We start from the raw sequence: 27,801 nt of genomic DNA on the forward strand, positions 1-27,801 counted from the left end.
CTTTCATAAACTTGTGAGCCCAACTCTTCAGACATGGTGATGTTAGTCGAGCAATGGCAGCCAAGATAGAACATTAGCAGTTTAACACACAAAATCTTTGTTTCCAACTCATCAGGTACGATAAAATGGTTTGTCACAATCAACAACCACACACTAAGGCACCACAAGTCCACGCTATAACGCATAAAAAAAAGAAGTAGAAACACAATAAACGGACAACTAGTTAGGATGCGGCAAAAACTACCCAAACAAAACGAGATCAACCGTACATATTGCAGGCAAACGAAAAGGAAGAATAACGAATGCTCACAGGGAAAGCATGAGCATGAGAGTTCAGGTAAGGAAACAGGTCCGAGAGACAGAGGTATCCGTCACAAAACAGAGGTAGGACGCTAACATTCACCACATAAACCAGTTCCTAGCAGTCCATTTTAAACCCAACTCAAGACTGACCTTGAGGGTAGCATTAGGACGGAAATGAAACAGAATTTCAGCAGCTTAAAAACCATGGAAGGACAGTGAACTCGACTCCTTCTCCTTACCCGAATCCAGCAAGAAAACGGAGGATAAGGGTGTCCAAACAACCATGTAAAATGAGCACAAACACTACAAAATCAACTCCATCTATGGGAAACACATAAAGAATTAAACTTTACGATAAATAAGGGCAAAAACGAGTAGGAAGGGCGGAGTTTCCCGACATTTGTCGAGTAACCTGTCACCGTTACCTTAACTTTCTTCAATCTTCGAGAGAATGGTCTATTATGAACGAGTTTCCTTCTGGGTCCTCAAAGTCTTCACCTAGAAACCGTAATAACAGCCGAGTAAGCTTAAAAACGTCACATTCATGAGACGGATCAAGACGAGAACTCCACAAGACTAAGTCATTCTTACCGTGAAATATGAAGGAGGAAGTAAAGAGAAGAATGGTGCAAAAATTATTGAGTTTGGTCGAAAATTGAACGAGAAATCTAGGTTTTTAAGGTCGCCATTAATGGGTTTTTTTGAGCTTGGTGTATTGCTGCTTATTCAGCTGGGATTTCGAAAAAAAGGAAGAAAAATGGTGAGATGTTTTGGATTGGTCCAAAATTTGTGAGTTTGGGGTAAATAACTATTATTTTAATTGGGTGCTAAAGTTAAGGAATGTGTTGTCGATACGGGATAGGTCGGGAATAGATTAGGCTCACATGTGAAAATGTGACGGTCCTTTTTGCTAGGCGGAAATTCATCTTGAACCTACTATAATTTAAGACGGAACTTTATCATTAATATAGTTATTATTATTATTACTATTATTATTCCTATCCGACGAAAACGTATATTTTATATAACGTAAGCTTTAAAAATTATAGCTTTAATTAAATTTACTTTTATTAACATAATGGAATTAACTAGTTAAAGTAATGGAAAAGTATTATTTTTCTTTATGAAAATTATACGAAAGGGGCGGGTGTTACAATCACCCCTCCTTTTAGAAAGTTTCGTCCTCGAAACTTGAAGTAAGAAGATTACCTTAAGAAAATAATTCCGGGTACTTGATACGCATAGAAGCTTCCGGTTCCCATGTCACTTCTTCCACGTCACCGCACTTCCATAAAACTTTCACTAAGGGGACAACTTTACTCCTCAACTTCTTGTCTTTCTTATCCATAATGCGAATCAGTCTCTCTTGAAAAGAAAGGCTAGGCTCAAGCTCGGGAATTTCATTTTTAAAAACATGACTCGGGTCACTAATGTACTTCCTAAGTTGAGATACATGTAAAACATCATGAACTTTACCCAAACTCGGGGGAAAATCCAATTTGTAAGCCACGGCACCAATCCTTTTCACCACACATAGGGTCCAATGTACTTTGGACTCAACTTTCCTTTAACTCCAAATCTCTTTACTCCTTTCATAGGGGATACTTTTGTAACACCCCCATACTCCAAGTGCCTTACCAGGACCACTCAGGTATAAGGATACTACCATCTCGGTTGCCCGAGATACTGAATATCATAAGACAATAAAGAAACGTACTTTTAAAGTAATTATAGATTAAGTGATTACATGTTCAAACCAAAACTAATAAAAGGAATTACAAGGTTCTCATACGGTCTACAGCTAAAACTATCAAAGCTACTAGACTTGGTGACACAGCGGAAGACTTCTAAGCGCCACGTGATGACTCATCCCGGCTATCCCATACGCGTCATATCACACTGCTCAATAATCGCTCACCACCCCGAATGGATCACCACGAGTTTTAAAACATTTAAACGGGGTCGATACTAATCACACAATTCAATACATACATCAACAATAAGATAAACAGAACGACTTAATCACACACACACATCCAACCAATTCCAATCATCTCCATCATTGATCCCCTTTGGACCAGCCCGCCCGATGGGGGACCGCAGCCGTTCCCACCTAAGCCCCGCTCATCATACCGAGCGATAACCCTGTCCCATTAATGTGCACATCCCCTTTCGTGGCGGGTTCCACGAAGGGCAAAACTAGGGCGTGAGATCACTCCCGCAAGTGACCCCACTCAGCCGAGAACGCATCTTGAGAGCCATAGAAACCAATCACAAACACAATCACAATCACAATCACAATCATCGTATCACACAACTAACTACAGCACATCACCTGTAACACCCCGCACTTTCCTTATATTTTTAAATAAACTTTTAAGCGATTTTTATTAAATAATTATTATTTAAAGCTTATTTTCATAAAATATAGCCGTAGCCGTGTAACGGTAATAATAGTGTAGATTTTAATAATATTATTCTCCGACTCGAGTTATAGTAGACTTGGGACGAAAATTCTAGTGGATACCGACTCATTTTGAGTTATTGGGCTTAACTTGACTCATGGGCCTTTTCCCCCTCTTTTCTCTACACAAAACCTCAACTAAACCCTCACAACTTCATCTCCCTCACTTGTAATTTCTGAAATTTCCCAACAACCACCCCACCATTGTTGAACCTTCCCTTACTAACCCTAAGACCACCATATCTCACTCAATTCTTCACCAATCTCGTTCCTTTTCGCGCCATTCTCTTCCTTTTCTCATTTCCTTTCTTTCTAAGTAAGAAAGTTGTCATCTTTCTCTCTATTTCGAAATTATCATCTTTCAAGGATGTGAATTCTTGACTTAATATCTCTATTTTTGTGTTTAGGGGAGAACTTGGACAACCCGGAGGAGGATAGCTACATCATTGACGAGTCTTTAGAAGATTGAAGTGCAAAAAGGTAACGGTGATGGGTTACTCGACTTTTATGTTAGAATTGTGTGGTTTTATGTAGTTATAATCTCATATGAATGTTAAAAGTTGTATCTTTCATGATTGGTGCTAATTTGGATGTTGAATATCATGCTTGTTTGCAATTCTCACATGTTTGGATGAAAATCTCATGCTACATCTCTTGAATCCGAAATTACCCATTCACATGCTCAAATATGTTGTTTTTCCGAGTTAGAATCATGCTAGGATACGTAAACAATTGATGGGAAACGATTTTTTGTTGGTTTCAAATGGTTTGGAAGTGTTTTGCATTGAACCCGTGTGTTTGTAGTCCCAGTAGGGTGGACGGCCAGTCTCTTGACCGGGTGGGAGATCCTGTAAATTTTGAGCATATTTTAGAAAAGTGTAGTCCCAGTAGGGTGACGGTGGCCGGTCTCTTGATCTGGCCTGGGAGTACACATGAAGATTTTAGGTGATTTTGAGTTTTGGGCGTATTCAGTAGGGTGTGGCCAGTAAGGGTGACCTACTGGGAGTACATGAAGGTTTTATGTGTTTTTGGAAATTTGGTTGTATTCAGTACCGGGTGGGTAGGGTGACATTTGGGAGTGCACTAAAGGTTTTATGAGAGTTTTGAAATTTGGTCTGTAGTCCCAGTAGGGTGTGATGGCGGCGGTCTCTTGGCCATTTGCCGGGAGTGCATTGTAAGTTTTATTAAATTTCGATTTTGGCTTGTTGTCCCGGCCCGGTGGGCGGCGGCGGTACACCACCCTGGGAGCCCCTGTTTGCTCCATTTCACTTGTGACTTCTAATAATGATTAATTTATGCATGTATCTTTTTCCCTATCGATAATTGGTTACCTTGAGACTTATTCATGTTATGATATTGCAAAATCATGGACATCCCCTTTTGACCCATGTGTGACGATTTACATTGCATGACGACTTGACAATACCTTATTAGCCTTTTCGGACCTTTGGATACGAGTGCGTACCATGTTTCCGGATTAGGATACCCTTCCGCCTTTCTTCGGACCTTTGGATACGAGTGCGTGCCATGTTTCCGATTAGAGGTTACTCGACCTTTGGATACGAGTGCGTGCCATGTTTCGAGTCTTGGATACGATTTGGTATCGTTTGTCGAATCGGGTGTCGTCCATCCCGAGAGTCTGGATCCAGGTTTAGACTAGGACCGTATTATGATCGTCGTCCTACCAAGAGGTTGGAGTCTAGGTTGTCCGTCTTGTCCGTCTGTTCTTTGTATTTGTCTCACATTTGAGTCGAGTTGGTGTGTGACAGTTGGACCTAATAATTCTTCTCTCATTTATGCGTAACTACTCTTATTGCATTTTGTATACTAATCATGATCCTCTCGTCACCGTAAGTATGTTACTCTCATGCTTGTTTATTTAATTAAATTCTTAATTACTTGTATTTTGACATATTGTGGTGGGAGAACCCGAGTTACTCCCCACCGACCGTGGCTTTCATATTTATTATGAATGACAGGTTGGTGATGAAGCTTAAGTGGGCAAGACCGTGTGAGCTAGCGAGTTCTTACCTCGGACCTTATTAGTTATTACATAATAGACTCACCTACTCTTGAACTTATGTTAATTCGTGGGATATCTTTTCCCCAATAAATAGACTTGTGTTGTAAACTTAAACTTAACTATCTAGACTTGTTTATCGTATTGGTGATACCTCGCATTGGACTTCATTAGAAGTCTTAAAAGTTTTAAAAATCTCGTGTTTCCGCCACGATTTACTAGTCACATTTAGTTACCTCAACGAGGGGTGTCACATCACCAATATCCCATTATGGGACTAATACTGAGTAGGAAATCCTACCTGGAAAGCACAACAGTCAGACGGTATCAACAGCTGTATCAAAAGCTTCCTCTATGAACCCTCCTCCTATCATACAACATATAAAAGCTACCAAATCACATACTACACATAAACCCCCAAATCTCTAAATTAGGGTTTAACCAAATCAAAGGAAAGACAATAAAAAGGGTACATAGATCTTACCCTCGACGCAAGGATCTCAACGGTATAACCAACGATGAGAACTGACCTTCCAACCTCCGGGATTTGCTAACAATGCGATTAAGAAGATGAATGAACTTGCTTTCTCTCTTTAACAGTAAATTAGGTTTTTGTAAAAGTGTTTAGAATGATGACGGAAAGATTATATATCTTAATCGCATAATTAACAAAACCCGAGAAAAACCCCGTAGTTTGGCGGCTACTCGATCAGTACCCGAGGTACTCGATCGAGTACCCCTTACTCGATCGAGTACCCTAGCTACTCGATCGAGTACCCAACAGGTCAGAAACTTTTCTAAAACGCAACTTACCCTTACTCGACAGAGTAAGGCCTACTCGATAGAGTACCCCAAGACTTATAAATACGGAGTATTACAGTCTTCCCTCCTTAAAAGGAACTTCGTCCCCGAAGTTCAACCCATACATAAAAACAACCATACAGACTCGACCAAGACACAACAACTTAGCTAAGGACTCAAGAACTCGACCGAACATAGAACATGAACTCTTAACACCCACTCCACCAACTATGTTTACTTCCACAACATGACTCACTATATCGTATCTACCACATATATATCTCTCACGACACCAACTCCATACATAACCAACTACCATCCTCTAATGCTGCTAGCTCCATAATATCATCAACTATCAAATCCAATACCAAGACACTCATAGACATCAAACGGGATGTTACATTCTACCACCCTTAAAAGGAACTTCGTCCTCGAAGTTTACTCACACTTGTAACCTCATCATCCAACTGTCAACACTAGTGAAATGTTCTCACACTCCTAAACATCACGCTACTACAAGCACGGTCATGACCTTTAATAAAATCACCCACAACACGAATCGTTCTTTTATTCTACATCAAGACTCAACTTCCGAATATATTATCATATGTACAACCATCAAAATCTGTTTTATCGCATCCTACTCCTCTTAAGACAAATGTTATACGTGCTCGTAACTCACTAATACCAAACCATATCTATGTCTCATTACCCTCTGTACCATCACATGTCAAGGATAACTGTCTATAAACCAAACACTCACCATTCTTATATCCAAGGCTCCCATGCATAACATTTCCCATTCCTCAACTCATTCGGCATAGCACCTAACCTATACCATAAACTCGTAGCAATTCACCATACCCACTCTTCATTATTACTGCCAAACAACATACCTCTCTACGTAAGGCACTTATCTCCCAGAAGCATAACTCACGGTCCGCCCTCGTTACGTACACGCACACTAGATCCTCAAGTTCTTTCTTTCATTACCGCAAAACTCATACACAACTTAATCATGACACTAATTCCCCCAACACCCTACACTCACTGTCTCAACAAAAGATTATGAACTACCTGCCGCTTTCAGATCATTACCACACATGTTCCACGAATCATTTTCCATTACCATGTCTACCGATGTCTCATCTGAAAACAAGATCAAAATTATCAGAACAACCTCTCACAATCGTGTCCCATCATCAGATTATCACTATCTCATGACAACAACGAAACATATACAACTCTATTTCATATCATACCCTACCTCATTCTCGACTTAACCTGGTAAAGAAAACATGAATAAACAAGACAACTGTCTATCAGCACCAACTGAAACTCGCAGAGAGCAACATCAAACAAAACAACAATCTATGTATAACTGGTATGTACTTTCGAAACCCGAATCATAATCATCCCGCCTACTCCACCACAACCGGTGACGGCATCACAACACCGCCACCAACACCACACCGTAGTGCGAAAATACCCGCATCACAAAGACTATGTACCGTGCCGGATCACCACCCGAGGCACCACAACCACACCGATAGACATCACAACCGCATACAATTCCCATAAATACGACTCAAAGATAACTTCTCAGACAAGAAAAACTTGCTCAAATCCACTTTATTAAATCACCACGCAACATATTATATGGATAAACAGATAAGCATCTCATGAACATCATCTCTACCATTTCACGGAATACACATGTGTTATCAACACACATAAAATTATAACTAGCCATGTCAAATCAATCAAATTATTACCTTTTTGGATATCATTCAATTAAATTACCGTGTCCAACATATATATTACAGAACATTCATAAAACAACTTTATAATTATCACACCATACCACTTCTTGTGAGGTCAGAACCTCACACAAACATTTACACATATCATAGACCCGTAATCACAACCAACTAGTCAATCCTGACCACGTAAGTCACCACTCGAAAAAGGTTACCTGCCGCCCGAGTTTAACTCATATGCCCCTCATAACATATTCCCCCAGTCGCACAACCATCATTTCCTGCCAAATATAATCACACCTTCACTATTCAACTAATAGCGTCCGCCTCATCTAACCACATCTTATACCCTCTTACACTCCTACACAACAATCGGGTCCCTACCAAATCAACCTCTTTAGAATTGCTACCTTTCTAATATTCCATCACTCTTAGCCATTAGTGATAACACCATAATGCCACATTTGCTCGTATATCAAATCTCTTACACTCATATCAAAATAACATGGTTTTTCTACCATTTTGGTTAACATTGCAAATAACGAACATCAAACCCATCCACAAAATTACCTCAACATTATTCCCAATGCTATCTTATTTGTTTTATCATCCAACTCTCCACCAAATATCTCGTATCGTGCCAATACTCCACCAACTTCTTACTCCCTTAATTCCTCGAAACTCATTATCAATCATGTTGTCCTGAAACTCCTATATAACCTTTAGCTATCATCCTTGTGATACTATCACACATTTCGATGATTCCTTACCTTATATCACATAGCTCCGGTAAACATTTTTCTCAGCTTACTTTTATCCTTCCTTCCTTTTTACACTCAATAATACCAATTAATAGTTCAACTCCTTATCCCTTCTAGCTAACTCTTTAGCAATCTGGTTACCCCTTCGTTGCTCCAAAACTTAATTCCATTATTTTCTACCGACATCATCTCGCTCTTTCTTGCCATGGATCTTCTCTTATTATGCTATCACTCATACTTGCCACTAATCTATCTAAGAACCAACGTTTAATGTTCAAACAATTGCATCTCCCTTTTTACATCTCTAGAAATCAGAATTCATTTAATACCGTTAATTACCCAAGGAAATCACACAGTAGTTTCATCTTTTAATAAACCAAACCTCCCAAACTCACTTACTGTCTACAAATACTCCTCGCAACATGTCTCCACAAGGTTTACTATATATTACTCTTCTCAACTCCTTTAAACGAACTTTCACTACATAAATCCATAACCCACACGACTCCTAACCATTTTCCTCCATAACTCTTTACACATCTCAAGCTGTCACTATCCACATTCTTACTTTCAATCTTTTCATTCTCACGTTCATTATACTCACATCATCCCTTGCCTATATTCACTTATTTCTACATTACTCAACACACAATCATATCACTCATCCCGTCTCGCAAAACGTGCGCCATGCCTCAATAAACTATACCAATCTTTCTTTTCTTTTTCCACCATCTATCATAATCACATATAACTCATGTCCTCCCCACCGAACTCATACTCATCGTAGTGCCACTCTTTACATCATAAGATTGGGTAACTTACGCTTCAGGACCAACACATACGTAATACAATGCATAAAGAAGTAATACAACACCTTTGAATAAAACATAATATGCAACGAATGTCAAAAGACAAACATATGACCCGGAACACGCATATGACTGCCTGACGGACCCCACTCGATCGAGTACGAGAACCTACTCGATCGAGTTGAGGCTACTCGATCGAGTGCCCAATCATGCTCGATCGAGTGCCCCGACTCGTAACCCAAACAGACCTTCTGATCTCTGACTTACTCGACCGAGTAGCCCGGCTACTCGATCGAGTGACCCCATACTCGATCGAGTGCCCGAGGTACTCGATCGAGTGCCCAAAAACACGATTCTGGTCAACATAACGACAAATAACCACTCGATCGAATCAAACCCACTCGATCGCGTCATGCAGACTCGTGAATACTACCCGAATGTTATCTCACATACCCTAACGTACTATGCATTCGAATCTGCGCGACTCCTCATACAATTAACAAAATAATCTATTTCGTGTTATCAAGTGCCACGTTATAAACAACCATCATACTTTTCATCCAATTCGTTATATAAAACACATATCATTGAATCTCTATTCTTCATGTTACTACTTACCAATGACCAAACATTATCATCTATCATGCTCATACAACATTCAACTTTCAATCATGTATTACCCGCATGTTTTAAATTTTCATAACTTGTCATAACACAAACCACACCCATAAACTACAAATCCTATTTCCATGTTGCTAATACAACAACATTACAAATCCACTTCGTTACATAAACACTTTCATAATCAAGAAATTCATATCCTTACGAAATTGCCACTTCATCTTTTCCGATCAATTCATCTAGTTCAATCACATACTTCATCTAACAAGCGCATATGATACGATAGTAGACAATTATACGAACTTAAGATATAGCTTTACGCAAACAAAACTACGAAAACAAATCTTATCACACCCCCTAACCACATGTTATTAGGATTGCCTCATTATAAATCATTTGTCCTGCAACATCATTATTCATCTCACATCATCATATACGAACTACTTTCTTTTTCTACCATATCATTCATCATTCTCATATACTTTTCCAACGATTCCAACCAACATGTAAACCAACTATCATGCAACATGCTTTCAACAAACCATATACATCACAATTAACATACACGTCGCACATATACACACGGACTCCACGTTCCCATACCATGTGACTGGCTTAAGTATCATGGGGCCAAGATTTTGAAGTGAGGCGCCTACTCACCCCAAAACCTAGCATCGGTGGGGCTCCCATTACACATACACCAGGTTCATTTTATTAGACTCCTATGTTCATTATGTTCATTTGTTACAGAGTTCCAAAATCGTCGCTCGATACCATTTGTAACACCCCCATACTCCAAGTGCCTTACCAGGACCACTCGGGTATAAGGATACTACCATCTCGGTTGCCCGAGGTACCGAATATCATAAGACAATAAAGAAACGTACTTTTAAAGTAATTATAGATTAAGTGATTACATGTTCAAACCAAAACTAATAGAAGGAATTACAAGGTTCTCATACGGTCTACTGACTAAAACTATCAAAGCTACTAGACTTCGTCGACACACATGGAAGACTTCTAAGCGCCACGTGATGACTCATCCGCCTATCCCATACGCGTCATATCACACCGCTCAATAATCGCTCACCACCCCGAATGGATCACCACAGTTTTTAAAACATTTAAACGGGGTCATTACTAATCACACAATTCAATACATATATCAACAATAAGATAAGCAGACAGCTTAACTAATCACACACACACATCCAACCAATTCCAATCATCTCCATCATTGATCCTTTGGACCCACCTGACCACCGATGGGGGACCGCGGCCGTTCCCACCTAAGCCCCGCTCATCATACCGAGCGATAACCTGTCCCATTAATGTGCACATCCCCTTTCGTGGCGGGTTCCACGAAGGGCAAAACTAGGGCGTGAGATCACTCCCGCAAGTGACCCCACTCAGCCGAGAACGCATCTCGAGAGCCATAGAAACCAATCACAAACACAATCACAATCACAATCACAATCATCGTATCACACAACTAACTACAAAGACATCACCAATATCCCATTATGGGACTAATGCGAGTAGGAAATCCTACCGGAAAGCCTGTGATCAGACGGTATCAACAATTTTGTATCAAAAGCTTCCTCTATGAACCCTCCTCCTATCATACAACATATAAAAGCTACCAAATCACATACTACACATAAACCCCCAAATCTCTTAATTAGGGTTTAACCAAATCAAAGGAAAGACAATAAAAAGGGTACATAGATCTTACCCTCGACGCAAGGATCTCAACGGTATAACCAACGATGAGAACTGACCTTCCAACCTCCGGGATTTGCTAACAATGCGATTAAGAAGATGAATGAACTTGCTTTCTCTCTTTAACAGTAAATTAGGTTTTTGTAAAAGTGTTTAGAATGATGACGGAAAGATTATATATCTTAATCGCATAATTAACAAAACCCGAGAAAAACCCCCGTAAGTAAAGCGGCTACTCGATCGAGTACCGAGGTACTCGATCGAGTACCCCTTACTCGATCGAGTATCCTAGCTACTCGATCGAGTACCCAACAGGTCAGAAACTTTTCTAAAACGCAACTTACCCTTACTCGACAGAGTAAGGCCTACTCGATAGAGTACCCCAAGACTTATAAATACGGAGTATTACAACTTTCAAGAACACTTTATCACCAATTTCAAACTCCAAGGGTCGACGGCGAACATCGGCATAATACTTTTGGCGATCTTGGGCGGTTTTCATTCTTTCTCGGATGATCTTCACTTGGTCAATTGTTTCGGCTAGCTTGTCGGGTCCTAGGTCACGAACGTCACTTGCTTGATCCCAAAAAATCGGACTACGGCACTTTCTTCCATATAAGGCTTCATAAGGAGCCATCTTGATAGAGGCATGGTAACTATTATTGTAGGAAAATTCCACCAAAGGTAGGCTCTTCTCCCAACTAATATGGAAATCAAGGGCACAAGCACGCAACAAATCTTCAAGAGTTTGAATCGTCCTTTCGGTTTGTCCATCGGTAGCGGCATGAAAAGCGGTACTCATCAACAACTTACTACCCATAGCATCTTGTAAAGCCTTCCAAAATCTAGAACAAAATCTTGGGTCACGATCCGACACGATCTCCTTAGGGACACCATGGTAACGAACAATCTCCTCAACATAGGCACTAGCAAGTCTATCTAAACTCCAAGTCTCTTTAATAGGAATGAACCTAGCACACTTGGTCAATCTATCCACAATCACCCATACGGCATCCTTTCCACCAACGGTCTTTGGCAAAGCCATAACAAAATCCATGGAGATAGATTCCCATTTCCATAAAGGCATACCCAAGGGTTGTAGCAAACCTCCGGGTCTCTTATGCTCAATCTTCACTTGTTGACAAGTGAGGCATTTCCCAACATAAGTCACAATGTCATTCTTCATGTTAGGCCACCAAAATTGAAGCTTTAAATTTTTATACATCTTGTCTCCTACGGGGTAGATCGAATAAGGGGATAGATGGGCTTCATCAAGAACTCTCTTTCTCAAATCACTGGCATCGGGGACATACATGCGGCTTTGGTAACGAAGATATCCACTAGCATCAATCTCACAATATTTAGCTTTCCCTTCAAGAAGCTTGGCTTGAAAACTTTTAAAAGTAGCATCATCCACAAGGTGATCACGAATCTCACGAAGGATAGCGGGTTCGGCAACCATAACACCAAGGTAATCAAAGCCACTTTCCACTATTTGCAAGTTTAGCTTACGAAATTCGGCACAAAGGTCATCGGGAAGCACACGGATAACACTCAAGGAGTGAATTGACTTCCTACTAAGAGCATCGGCAACCACATTTGCCTTTCCTTCGTGATATAACAACTCCAAATCATAGTCATTCACTAATTCTAACCAACGGCGTTGTCTCATATTCAACTCTTTTTGGGTGAAAATATACCTCAAACTCTTATGATCGGTGTAGATACGGCAATGAACTCCAATGAGGTAGTGTCTCCACATCTTTAAGGCATGAACAACGGCGGCTAACTCAAGATCGTGAGTAGGGTAGTTCACTTCATGAACTCTCATTTGTCGCGAAGCATATGCAATAACTCTCCTATTTTGCATGAGAATACAACCTAAACCCATCTTAGAAGCATCACAAAACACATCGAACTCCACTCCATCCTCGGGTAAGGTCAACACGGGAGCGGTAGTCAACCTTCTCTTCAACTATTGGAACGCTACTTCACAAGCTTCGGTCCACAAGAACTTGGTCTCTTTCTTCAAAAGTTGAGTCATCGGTATAGCAAGCTTAGAAGAATCCTTTACAAATCGACGGTAATAACCCGCCAAACCCAAGAAACTACGGATCTCACCAACATTGGTCGGGCTCTTCCATTCCATCACGGCTTCAATCGTCGAAGGATCCACCATAACACCTTCTTTAGATATCACATGACCAAGAAATGACACCTTAGATAACCAAAATTCACACTTGGAAAACTTGGCATACCACTTTTGACGACGAAGAATCTCTAAGAAGATACGAAGATGATCGGCATGCTCTTCCTCAGATTTAGAAAAGATGAGAATATCGTCGATGAAGACTACAACACAATTGTCCAGGAACTACTAAATGTTCAGTTCATTTGGTCCATGAAGATAGCGGGGGCATCGGTTAAACCAAAGGGCATCACCTTAAACTCAAAATGTCCATATCTCGTGCTAAAGGCGGTTTTTGGAATATCGGAATCACGAACGGGAATTTGATGATAATCGGATCTTAGATCAATCTTGGAGAATGTAGAGGCACCTTTTAGTTGATCGAACAAATCTTTAATCCTTGGTAGAGGGTACTTGTTCTTGATAGTGACACGGTTGAGCTCTCGATAGTCGATACAAAGTCTCATGAATCCATCTTTCTTCTTCACAAAGAGAACGGGAGCACCCCAAGGTGAGGCACTAGGTCTAATAAATCCTTTCTCAATCCTCTCATTAAGTTACTTCCTTAATTCTTTAAGTTCGGTTGGAGCCATACGGTAAGGTACTTTAGCAATCGGTCCGGTTCCGGGCACAAGGTCGATAGAAAATTCAACATCACGCTCAGGAGGTATCCCGGGCAACTCCTCGGGAAAAACATCGGCGAACTCACACACCACGGGTACTTCTTCAAGCTTCGACAAAGAAGAAGAAGTAGAATTCACCACACATAAAAAGACTTGGTGACCCTTCCTCTCCATACTTATCAACTTCAACGCGGAAATCAACTTCACACCTTCTTGAGAACGAACTCCTTTATTGGAAACACGGGTTCCTAGCGGACTTTTGAGGCGAATCTTTTGATCTCTACACTCGAATCTTGCATCATACTTGGACAACCAATTCATACCCAAAATCACATCGAATTCCTCAAGGGGAAAACGAAGTAGGTTAGCGGGGAAAAGATTTCCCGAAATCGAGATAGGGACATCGGGAAATAAATAGGAGCATGAAATGATTTCTCCGGAAGGTAAGGATGTAGGGGTATCCTCAGTAGGTATAGGCTCAAGAGCTAACCTTTCCGAAAACTTGGAAGAAATAAAAGATAAAGATGCGCCGGTATCGAAAAGTATAAGGCATGGTTGATCAAAAATTAAGAACATACCCGTAATGATGTCGGGATGAGCGGCGGCTTCGGCACGACTCATGACAAAGATGGTTCCTCTTGGCTTGGCTTTAGGAGTGGGATCATCCTTATTCTCGGGACAAGCATTGGCACGATGTCCGGGCTTGTTGCAGATGTAGCAATTCAAAGGTCGATTGTAGCATCCAACTCCGGGGTGAACGACTTGCTTATAATTGAAGAACATGCGAGCTTTTTCCAAATTAAGGTTGTTGTTTCTTGATTGGGAAACGTGTCCACTAGGCTCTTGCCTCCTTGGTTCTTGCACTCTTGGTTCTTGTACTCTTGGCACAAACCTCTTGTTAGAAAATTTTGGTGAAGGAGAAGGTACAAAGGGACTCTTGCCATGAAAGTTAGGACGGTAAGAAATAGAGTGGGAACGAGACTTGGCATCATCATCAATAGCCTTCAAGGAATTTTCAGCCCAAAGAGCATCATCATAGACCGCCACAAAGGTTGTGGAGTCTCTTCTCACCATACTTTCCAACTTGGGATTCAACTTGCTTCGGTAGAAGTAGACACGTTCATCTTCATCTTTCACAAACTTAGGGGCAAAGTGAGCAAGATCATTGAACTTGTTGGTGAAAGCTTGAACGGATAGGCCTCCTTGCTTGAAATCAATGAACTCCTTCAATTTTTGTTGCTTGAGTTCCTTAGGGTAGAAACGAGTTTCCACAAGAGTCTTGAAACGGTTCCAATCAAAGGTGGGGTCTTGAGTGACGGAAGGTCCGGTAATAGTCCACCACCTATCGGCCTCCTTCACAAGGAAATGAGAGGCAAGCTTCACTTTGTCTCGATCTTGGACATCATACAGAGAGAAATTCTTTTCCATGTCACGAAACCACTCGGAAAGCTCAATAGGATCCACTTCACCACCATAGGTCCTAGCCTTGTTCCTTGCTAGCTGACTTGTAATCGAAGCAAAACTTCCTTGATGATCTACCACTTGTGGAGCGGGATTGGCTTGAACATTGATATGTTGTTGATTTTGAAGAATTTGAGTAAGAGCTTGCAAGATAGTATTCTCCACATTGTTTGGTCACACCATCTTCTTAAAGCACCAAGGAAAATCGAACAAGTTAGTACTTAACAAATAACATACACAAGAAGACTACCAACTTAGGTCCTTAGTTCTAACCATCTCTCATTCATTATTTCAAGGTCAAGTTTAAAATTTAAGTTTGGGGTACACGTGTGTGCGTCGGGAGCAACAAAGGCTCTGATACCAACCGTGACACCCCCCGATAATGCGGAAAATAAACTACTAAGTATATGCGAAAAATGTGAAGTTTTAAAAACTTTTATTTAATAGATAGAGTTTAGCATGCGGGAGTCACTAACATTCAAAAGAAGGAAAATACGGAAATAAAAATAAGGGTTCATACAAATAAACGGTCAAAAGTGGGGAAAATATATCCCTCGAATGACATAACGAAATAGGTGAGTCTAAGCGGTGAATAAAAAAAAAATCTAAAAGTCCGGGGTACTCGCTAGCTCACACGTCAAACCCCATATAAGCATCTTCACCAACCTGTCATTCATGTAAACATAAAAGCCACAGTCAGTGGGGAGTAACTCAAGGTTCTCCCAGCCACCAAACGTCAAGACGAACATAACAAAGAACACAAACAGATGATCATGTTAAATAAGATGTAAACGCATTGAATTATGACTAAACATGGAATCATATATGTTTAAGTAGACAAGAATACAGGAAAGGAAATGAGATAGACAAGTAAGCAAGACATAAGCAATGTTAAATAATGGAGGAAGAATGTAAGAGAGAGCAAAATAAAGACCACTTAAACATGAGCACGTAATTCAAGGAGATATAACCAATATAACAATCCAAAATGCTAACATTTACTATTCTTAGACTATAATTTCCCCGGGTAGGACTACGATATTGATACGGTCCCAGTCTAAATCTGCAGATTCTCGGGTGTACATCCCGATTCGACGTGCGCCAGCACAGCACGCATCGAAGACTCGACTACTAATGGAGACCGAGTACCCCAATCGCTAGAATAACACGAAATTGGCGGAAAGACTAACATAAGACTCACTTTCCAGCACAGCACAAGTAGCCTAAAACCACACTTGCCAGAACAGCACAAGTAGGCCAAACCCGTACTTGCCAGAACAGCACAAGTAGGGTGTAAATGTAGACCAAACATACATGATATTATTATGGCATTTCTACAAGAATACGACTCACAACAAGTAATTATTTATAATCATCTTTTCATACTTGTGACATAAAATAAACAGTTCATCTTATAATTATACATTGTCGGTTAGATAAAATAAATAAAATATAACAAGTGGTAATGGATAATTTACGTCATGTGGAAATTTACGGAAAGCAAACAAAACCGATACATGAGACAAGGTGAGCCCAAACATACAAAGGTAGTGGATCCAAAATTTATAAGAAGGTGAACCCAAAAATTGTAGGGTGGTGAGCCCAAAATGAAGGGAGTGGAGAGCCCAAACCACAATAACCGAGACCACAATCCCCCACCCCAAAATTTATAAGACAATTAGCCCAACTTTCATAAACTTGTGAGCCCAACACTTCAGACATGGTGATTTTAGTCGAGCAATGATAGCAAAGATAGAACATTAGTAGTTTAACACACAAAATCTTTGTTTCCAACTCACCAGATACGATAAAATGGTTTGTCACAATCAACAACCACACACTAACGCACCACAAGTCCACGCTATTGCGCATAAAAGAAAGAAGTAGAAACACAATAAACGGACAACTAGTTAGGATGCGGCAAAAACTACCCAAACAAAACGAGATCAACCGTACATATTCCAGGCAAACGAAAAGGAAGAATAACGAATGCATACAGGTAAAGCATGCGCATGAGAGTTCAGGTAAGGAAACAGGTCTGAGAGACAGAGGTATCCGTCACAAAACAGAGGTAGGACGCTAACATTCACCATATAAACCAGTTACTAGCAGTCCATTTTAAACCCAACTCAAGACTGACCTTGAGGGTAGCATTAGGACGGAAATAAAACAGAATTTCAGCAGCTTAAAAACCATGGAAGGACAGTGAACTCGACTCCTTCCCCTTACCCGAATCCAGCAAGAAAACGGACCAAAAGGGTGTCCAAACAACCATGTAAAATGAGCACAAACACTACATAATCAATTCTATCTATGGGAAACACATAAAGACTTAAACTTTACGATAAATAAGGGCAAAAACGAGTAGGAAGGGCGGAGTTTCCTGACGTTTGTCGAGTAACCTATCACCGTTACCTTAACTTTCTTCAATCTTCGAGAGAATGGTCTATTATGAATGAGTTTCCTTCTGGGTCCTCAAAGTCTTCACCTAGAAACCGTAATAACAGCCGAATTAGCTTAAAAACGTCACATTCATGAGACGGGTCTGGACGAGAACTCCACAAGACTAAGTCTTTCTTACCTTGAAAGATGAAGGAGGAAGTAAAGAGAAGAATGGTGCAAAAATTATTGATTTTGGTCGAAAATTGAGCGAGAAATCTAGGTTTTTAAGGTCGCCATTAATGGGCTTTTTTGAGCTTGGTGTATTGCTGCTTGTTTAGCTGGGATTTCGAAAAAAAGGAAGAAAAATGGTGAGATGTTTTGGATTGGTCCAAAATTTGTGAGTGTGGGGTAAATAACTATTATTTTAATTGGGTGCTAAAGTTAAAATGTGTTGTCGATACGGCATAGGTCGGGAATAGATTAGGCTCACATGTGAAAATGTGACGGTCCTTTTTGTTAGGCGGAAATTCGTCTTAAACCTACTATAATTTAAGACGGAACTTTATTATTAATATAGTTATTATTATTATTACTATTATTGTTCCTATCCGACAAAAACGTATATTTTATATAACATAAGCTTTAAAAATTATAGCTTTAATTAAATTTACTTTTATTAACATAATGCAATTAACTAGTTAATGTAATGGAAAAGTATTATTTTTCTTTATGAAAATTATACGAAAGGGGAGGGTGTTACATGCCACTTGTGTTAAGTGTGATTTTGAATATGACAAAGTTTTGAAATGCTTGTCCTGGACAACTGTAGTGTAGTTGTAGGAGTGTTGACTCGAAGTGAGGTTTTGAAATGGGTTTTGAGGCCTGATTTTCGACTGGATATTTGGACAGAGTTTTGACTCATTTTGCGCTAATCTTGGCCATTTTTTAAAACGTTTACATTTTAGAAAGATTTTTGATTTTACAAAATTCGTCATGGTTTTGTTTAGAAAATGGTGATCACATATGATACAAGCATTTATACAGGCATTATAACGGTATGCTGAGTGCATTTATAAGGGTTTTGGCTTAAAAGGGTGGGTTACTATACCGAGCAATCAAACCCGGGTCTATGAAGAGGTCCATGCCAAACATTAGTAAAATCGGTTCCTAGTCCATTTCCTCGAGTAGTGAAAGCCCTTGATATAAACATGAGTAAGCATCATGGTATGGTTGACGTCAATCGCTATCCATCCTTAGGCCCAGATAATAATTTGGACCGTCCAGACGGGACGATTGGTCGAATGGGTTGGATTGGGCCTAGGAAGGCCGAATAAAACGATCTAAGAAGTTCGAGTAATGAAAACCGACAACTGTCTCATATAAACTAATCCCTAACCTTGTTCAAGTTTCACCCTTGGCAACACGTAAGTGTATTACTCCCCAGCGGAGTCGCCAAACTGTGGACACGGGGGGCCTACGGGGGCGCTTGGGAAACAAGAGTTTGCATTTATGGAGTCGCCACCAATTTATTGTGGAAAATTGGAAACCGTTCGAATACTTCGCGTCATGTCAAGACACAAAGTAATGACATGGACACTAAGAACTCGTTACCCTTAGCATTCTATGTCTAGAATGACTCTCGTGGATGCCATTGAACACGGATGTTCACAGAGATCTGGAGTAAGGGGTGAGGGTACGTATTAGGAAGTTCTTTAATTGAACACCTAATCCCTCCCGCCTCGATAGCGGCCTCTACTAATGATTAGGGAAATTATTCATACTCGATATGCTACGATTATATGCATGCAATGCAACAAACAATGTTTTGATCCTAACATGTGAGAATTAAACTAAGTCGGTTAACATGTATTTTAGCACTCAATAATGTTGAAGTAGGGTTTAGGATTAATTACATGTGAAAACAAGCAAATTAACCATACAAAATAATAAAATACAATAAATAAATTGCGATAGTTAAAATTACAATAAATTACAACGGATTAATGATTTACGTCAAAAATATATCTAAGACTGATAATTTGAGAAAAAAAAGAGAAAATAAATTTGGTTAATACGGACAGATTAGGAGTGGTATTAGGATTAATAGTCGATTAATACATAAACTAATGAATTAGGTCAAAGCAAGAACGAAAGTTCAGAGACAGAGCTCAACCCGGAACAGGCGCAGCAATGCCGCGTCTCTTGGAAGAGGCGCATGGTCCCTGCTTCTGTTCCTGAGGTGAGTTCTGGCTGTGAAGTCAGAACTGCGTGTTGTTAATGTTCGTTGGTAATTTTAATGATTGATTATCGATATCTGACTTAGATAAAAGTGATTTAGCAGGTCATTTACATATGAATTGGTCATAAAAGCGGTAAAAACGAATGAAACAAATTAGAACGAATTAAAACGAATAAGAAATAGTTAGAAATTAATTACAAATTAATTAGGATTGTTTAGGTTAAACTATTGAGACGGAAACAGTACGAAAATCCTGTTAAACAGATGAAAACATGTACAAAAAGTCAAATTCCAGAGATTGATATGAACAAATTGAATCTCCGAAATCCGGGTTTAATTTTATAACGAAAACCCGCAAATATTGATTACAAGGGTTTTAAGTCGGGATTTAAATGTGATAAATTATTAAAAACTACGTGTTATAATTATTATACGAATGAAAGAAAGAAAACACGAAATTAAGACAAAAGGGACGGATTAACAGAGGACGGAAAAAGAAGAAGAAAAGAAGGAAATGCGGGAACCTCTGGAAGGGGCGCAGCAGATGCTGCGACTCTTCGAAGAGGCGCAGAAGTTGCTGCGTTTCTTCTTGACGTCTGCCTATAGTTAATCCGTAAAAACAATTTGATAAAAGGGTTTTAGAAATCGTTCATAAGCATGTTTTTGACGAAAACCTTACATTAATTGGTACAATAATAAAATACAATAATAAAAGATGGGATTTACACCCTCAGACTTACATGTTTGACGAAACGAGATTAACTAAGTTAACGTTTAGTGATTATTTGACTCGAATGTATGATGAAATAGCCCTCGCGAGAGAATTTAGATTAAATTGATTGATTGATTGAGTGGAGTTGGTCAAATTGGTCGGTCATGCAACGTGACTGGTACTCAGAAGAATCCGAGCTTACGTGGTCGATTGATCAAGCATGTAGACGTCAATAAGCTTAGAGCACGGTCTTAGAATGCAAAGAGAGAAGATAAGGGCGGAACTCGCGTGAGAAATATGAGGAACGAAGGTCCCTATTTATACTAATCACACGGAGAAATTATGGAATGACTAAAACTTTGGAAACAAATCTTGAAAAGATCGTAAAATACGTAGAAAAGGGCTGGGGAAGAGGTGCAGCAGCCACTGCGACTCTTGGAAGAAGCGCAGCAGGTGCTGCGCCCTTTCCCCAGAGGTTTCCTTCTGCGGAAGAAAGATTTCCGCGTTTCTGTTATGGAATTGCGGTACATCTCAACTTCCTTATTCTTTAAAATATGATTTTCGGGATATATTTTACCAAAAGATAAAAATTCACTTTTATGGAATAAATATCCGGAATCTTCTAGAACATTCCAACTCGGCATTTTAAACCGGTTTATTAGAAAATGAAGCGGTTTTTGACCCGGACTCCAAATGAACTCTAATTACTGTCAAAACGACCGTATCGGCACGTAGATGCCAACCAAGGGGTAGACACAAGTATTTGATCTATCACTTGACGATAAACTTACGAACTATCATAAATCGTTCCGTGTACCAAACATGCGGCCCAATCATCACCGGGTGGTTTTGCGGGAGGTACAGAAACGAGGTATCTACACCGAGCGCTACCGATTTACGTTGATCAACTGACAAATAAATAAAATAAATCCCTCATATTCCTTGTACGAGATTTATTATGTAGACGCACCATTGTGGAAGACACTCACTCCAACAATCCCCTACTTCTCCGAAACAAGTGTGCGCTACCAATTCTCTTGTCCAATAATATCTCCCACTTAATGCAAGATGTCTTTCGGGTTTTTCTTGCACGTGATCATATCATAAAGGGGTTTTCTCAATCCGGAGAATGATTGTTTGACCCGATAATTTACTATAGATCTCATATGAGCGTGGCCATGCATTTCCAGTCACCTCTCCTCGAGTGGCCTTGAGATAAAATATGACATGGGTAGACAATTCAGTTGACCTATTTTCTTCGTTCGATACAGATCACAATGACCCAATAAATACTCATCGGCCTCCTTTTACGGTGCGACCTAGAGCAAAAACCTAAGCCACCGGAAAACCGCACCAACTCAGACAAATAGTCGCCAGTCTAAAGAATTGACTCGAAGGAATAAATAGAAATCCTCGCCACGACCTAGCAATAAAAGGATTCTATAAACAGTCACTGCTTGATAAATCGTCTCACAATTTGCCTATGTAATCGACCACCCATCTCTATGGCCATATGACAGTCGAACTTTTCATCAATCGCCTTACAATCTAGTCACTCCAAGACGTCACCTCATTAAGTAACTAGGGACAAAATACAATTTTAATCCAGTTCACTTTAATAGGGTACGACGTTCTCACTACAACCTATTTGGACAAAACAAAATATTTAAATTCAGATAAAACTGAAGATAAGAATTAAGCGATAAATGCAATTATCATATATGAAATAATAAATACAATATCTTAATTATTACATATCACATAATTTACAACTGTTCTAGCATTCGTCTCAATCCCATAGAAACTACATTACTATCATGTTTAGCTTGGGACAATGACTTGGTTAAAGGATCAGCGATGTTGTCAACTGTCCCAACCTTACAGACTGTAATTTCCTTACTTTCAATTAAGTCTCTAATTACATAAAATTTTCAAAGTACGTGTCTAGACTTGGGCTCTTTTGCTTGAAAAATTGCCCCACTATTATCACAATATAAAGTGATAGGATCCTCGGCGGTCGGAACTACTCTCAGTCCCTCTAAGAATTGCCTAATCCAAACAGCTTCCTTCACAGCTTCAGAGGCTGCAATGTACTCAACTTCCGTTGTAGAATCATCAGTCACAGACTCCTTAAAACTTTTCTAGCAAACTACTCCTCCATTTATCAAAAAGACAAAACCAACCTGGGATTTCAAATCATCCCTATCGGTTTGGAAACTGGCATCCGTTTAACCTTTTACACGTAATTCAGATTCTCCTCCAAACACCAAGAATGAATCCTTATTCCTTCTCAAGTACTTAAGAATATCCTTGACGGCTATCCAGTGACTCTCACCTGGTTTTTTCTGATAACGACTCGTCCTACTCAAAGCATACGAGACGTCGGGATGAGAGCACATCATAGCATACATGATCGATCCAACAACGGAAACATAGGGAATTGATTTTATGCATTCAAAATCCTTAGGCTCACTAGGACAATGTGATTTACTCAAAGTAATCCCACAGCCTATGGGTAGAAAACCTCTCTTGGAGTTTTTCATATTGAATCGGTCAAGAATCTTATCAATATAAGCATCTTGACTCCATGCTAATATCCTTTTGATTCTATCTCTATAGATCCGGATACCCAAGATGCGCTGAGCTTCTCCCAAATCTTTCATTTGGAAGTGATTTCTTATCCATTCCTTGAGAGAAGCAATCATATCTACATCATTCCGAATGAGTAATATGTCGTCCACATATAAAAGTAAGAAAACAACTTTGCTGCCACTAAACTTCATGTATAAACATGGTTCCTCAACACTTCGAGAAAAACCATTATGTTTAATAACATGATCAAAACGATAATTCCAACTCCTTGACGCTTTCTTAAGACCATAAATGGATCTCTTAAGTTTGCATACTTTGTTAGGATTTTTAGGATCCACAAAACTTTCAGGTTGTGTCATATACACCTCTTCCAGAAACCCTTTCAGGAAGGCGGTCTTGACATCTATTTGCCATATCTCATAATCATGAAATGCAGCAATTGTTAATATTATCCGAACATATCTCAGCATAGCAACTGGTGCAAAAGTTTCATCATAGTGTAAACCATGGACCTGGGTGAAACCTTTTGCCACCAATCTAGCTTTGTAGACATATTTATGTCCATCTATGCCGATTTTGATCTTAAAGATCCACTTACACTGAAGAGGTCAGGCATCTTTAGGTAAGTCAACTAGATCCCATACCTGATTATCGTACATGGAATCCATTTCGGATTGCATGGCCTCGAGCCATAACTTGGAGTCAGAACTAGTAATAGCCGCTTTGTAGGTTTTAGGTTCGTCACTTTCTAAAAGTAATACCTCATAGTTACCATCTTCTTCGATAATACCAAGATATTTATCAGGCTGGCACCTAACCCTTCCTGACCTCCTAGGGTCAGAAGGAACAATAACCGAGTCAGACGTAGAAGGAACATCTTTCTGTACCGTCACCATCACATTAGTTTGTGGCTCTTGAACTTCATCAAGTTCAAATTTTCTCCCACTCCGTCTTCTAGAAATAAATTCTTTTTCTAGAAAGACAGCCTCACGAGCCACAAACACTTTGTTCTCGTGACTATTCTAGAAGTAATATCCACAAGTTTCCTTAGGGTAGCCTACAAAAATACATTTGTCAGAATGAGGTGCTAGGTTATCGTCAGACTTGTTCTTGACATAAGCATCACAACCCCATACTTTCATGTATCGCAAATTTAGGACTTTTCCTTTCCATATCCCAAATGGAGTTTTGTCAGTTGCTTTAGTGGGACTTTGATTTAGTGAGCGTATAACAGAAAAAATGGCAAATCCCCAAAATGACTTTGGTAACTCAGTTTGACTCATCATTGATCGGACCATATCTAATAATGTTCGATTCCTCCTTTCAGCCGCACTATTTAATTGTGGTGTGCCAGGAGGAGTTAACTGAGATACAATACCATAGTCTTTAAGGTGATCTTTAAAGCCATTACTTAAATATTCCCCACCACGATCTGATCGTATTATTTTAATCTTCTTATTTAATTGGTTTTCTACTTCATTCTGAAACTCCTTGAACTTGTTAAAAGCTTCACGTTTATACCTCATTAAGTAGACATACCCATATCTACTCATGTTATGAGTGAAAGTAATGAAGTAGTCATAATTGCCTCTAGCAGTGATAGTCATTGGACCATATACATTGGTATGTATTAATCCCAACAACTCACTAGCTCGAGATCATTTTCCTAGAAAAGGTGCACGAGTCATCTTGCCAGGAAGACAAGATTCGCATATGCCAAATGATTTGTAATCAAAAGGTTTAATTATACCAGTTGAAACTAGTCTCTTAATGCGTTTCTCGTTAATATGTCCTAATCGACAATGCCATTAATAAGATTGATTGGGATCACCTGTTTTGAGTCTTTTATTATCTAAATGATAAACATCGTTTGTAGTATCTAGAATATAAATACCATTAATTGAAATAGCTTGGCTATATACAATCTCATTATGAGAAGTTGTACAACATTTGTCCTTAATTACAAAACGAAAACCTTCTGTGTCTAATAGAGAGACTGATATTATATTCCTAGACAATGTTGGTATAAAATAACAGTTATTTAAAAACAACTGCAATCCTGAAGCTAAATTAAGTACATATGTTCTTACAGAAACGGCAGCTACTTTAGACCCGTTACCCATCCGCAGGTCCACATCACCCTTGTTTAGCTTCTTTACGCTTTTTAGGCCCCGCAAATGGTTACATAGGTGAGAAGCACAACCAGTATCTAATATCCAAGTTGTATTTGAAGCGTAATTTATGTCTATCATAAAAGATTCGGGTGAGAAATTAGAAGTTGGCTTCACAATGCCAGCTTTGATGTCGTCCAGATATTTGGGGCAATTACGACTCCAATGTCCCTTGTTATTACTATAATTACAAGTATCTTTAAGAGGATTACCCTTCTTAGGTTTAGGCTTGGTAGAGCTATTCGCAATAGCCTTACCTTTGCCCTCAACCTGCACGGGCTTCTTACCTGCATTCCTCTTAAACTTCCTCCTTCCCTTCACATTGATTGCAAGGACATCCTTCCTCGTACTCCCACTCAATCCCATGTCTTTCTCTTCTTGCACAAGCGAAGAATGGAGCTCATGAAGACTTTTCTTCATGTTAGTCATATTATAATTTACCCAAAATTGGGTAAATCCTTTGACTTTCAGGGATCCTGCATCCTAATCCATCTAGAGTTTCCACGTACGTAATCATTTTAAGTACGTGTGAACTAACATGTTGTCCTTCTTTGAGGTTAGCCTCAAAAAAACGGACAGCGGCGTCATATTGAAGTATCTTCGGGGCTTGAGTAAACATGGTAGATAGCCTCGAGGATACCTCATGAGCATTGTGGAATTTGACACATTGCCTTTGTAAGGCAGGATCCGTTGCGAAAATTAACACATTTTTAATAGCAGCGGATTCTCTTTGATATTCATTGTATGCCTCCCTTACATCAACAATGGCCCTAGAACTAGGTGAAGGGGGAGAGGGATCGACTAGGTAGCGTAATTTACCATCACCTGCGGCAGCTTATCGTAGTTGTTCTTCCCAATCTTTAAAATTACTACTGTCAGCTTTTAAAACATATTTGTCCATAAAAGAACGGAGCCATGAATCTTTAGATATTGTAGCGGTTTGACTAGAAGAAGCCATCGTGATTACTAAAAAAGGAAATGATTGGAAAATTAACATTTATCTTAAACATTTTACTTGTAAAAGAATTTTTAACAAGTTCCCATTTATATAATGATCTCCCACTGAATTATATAAACAATCCCAAAATCCATCTTTATATAAACACGGGCATGGTGGACCGATTCATCCCATATTTATATAAATTTGGTGAGTCAATTTATTTGACTGATTCTACCATTAGAACTTTTGGTCGACGGATTTTCTTAAAATCTATCTTTTAGCCCCAGAACTAAATATGGGCACGGTGGACCGATTCAACCCATATTAATTCCGTTGAGTCCAACGAATTTTCGCATGTAATAACTTTTATTACCCTACTTATCCAACGTAAAAAGAGTGTACCCCGGTGATCTGAGCCTACCTCTAATGAAGAAGGGATTCATAGGTGCTAATACTTGGTAAGGCTAATCTAAATTTTTAAAGGTGAGAGATCTTATCAATTGAATTATCTATCACTTTTAAGTGAACAAAATTAGTGAATGGTAGACAATTTAATCGATAATAAAAGTTGTGACGATTTGGCATGAAAGCAAGTAAAGTAAAACAATAAATCCTAATATGGCCACCTAGTTAATCCTATTAACTTAAATAAAAATACACTTCGGAAACCAACTCATTGGTCCCTTGAGTCTTCATAAAAAACGACCTCCGTCTTTAGGATTTCGGAACGCCTTTCCGAAATTCACCGCCTTTATGAAAATCCGTCTTTAGATGCTTCATCTAACTACTAATAATTAAATTAAATTGTAATATCCTATCATACAATTTTTAATAAAAATAAAAAACTATTAATTAATTACAAATTGGGCGATGCGAAATTGCAAATAATTACAAAACAAGTCGATATTCCCTTACATTATGGGAAATACCAACTTCTAACTATGACCATATTAGATAAAACTAAATAATCTAAATACTTAAAACATTCATCCTTATAAATATTAAAAATGCAATATTTAAAATATCATGCCAAATCGTCTAATTTTACCATCAACGATCAATTTAGCATATGTCGGAATTTTTACCAATAAAAATTCTTGATTAACTCTTAAAACTATTTTGAAGATAAAAATCTTATTATAATCTGGTCTATAGTCAAAATAATTAGTCCCACTAATTATCTTGAAAATATATGGGTTTAAAACATTTTTATAACAAAATTGCATAATAAT

At 39.1% G+C, this 27,801-nt stretch overlaps 1 protein-coding gene and 1 long non-coding RNA gene across 2 annotated transcripts; one reads left to right on the plus strand and one right to left on the minus strand.

Annotated features, from left to right (window-relative positions):
• The first annotated feature begins 3,128 nt into the window (after positions 1-3,128).
• Positions 3,129-4,909, plus strand: LOC141598480 (uncharacterized). The gene is made up of 2 exons (XR_012523543.1): positions 3,129-3,247; positions 4,747-4,909. It is a non-coding gene; the product is annotated as an uncharacterized LOC141598480 (long non-coding RNA).
• A 1,958-nt stretch (positions 4,910-6,867) lies between these two features.
• On the minus strand, positions 6,868-26,049 carry LOC141602175 (uncharacterized). Its single transcript, XM_074422482.1, has 6 exons — positions 25,917-26,049; positions 14,965-15,676; positions 14,045-14,352; positions 13,383-13,613; positions 12,657-12,869; positions 6,868-6,872 (listed from the first exon to the last, which is right to left on the minus strand). Exons 1-6 carry the CDS (start codon positions 26,047-26,049, stop codon positions 6,868-6,870), a joined length of 1,602 nt encoding a protein of 533 aa, XP_074278583.1.
• Between the last annotated feature and the right edge of the window lie 1,752 nt (positions 26,050-27,801).

This window comes from Silene latifolia, chromosome 9, assembly GCF_048544455.1.
Source record: "Silene latifolia isolate original U9 population chromosome 9, ASM4854445v1, whole genome shotgun sequence".
Classification (NCBI taxonomy): domain Eukaryota; kingdom Viridiplantae; phylum Streptophyta; class Magnoliopsida; order Caryophyllales; family Caryophyllaceae; genus Silene; species Silene latifolia.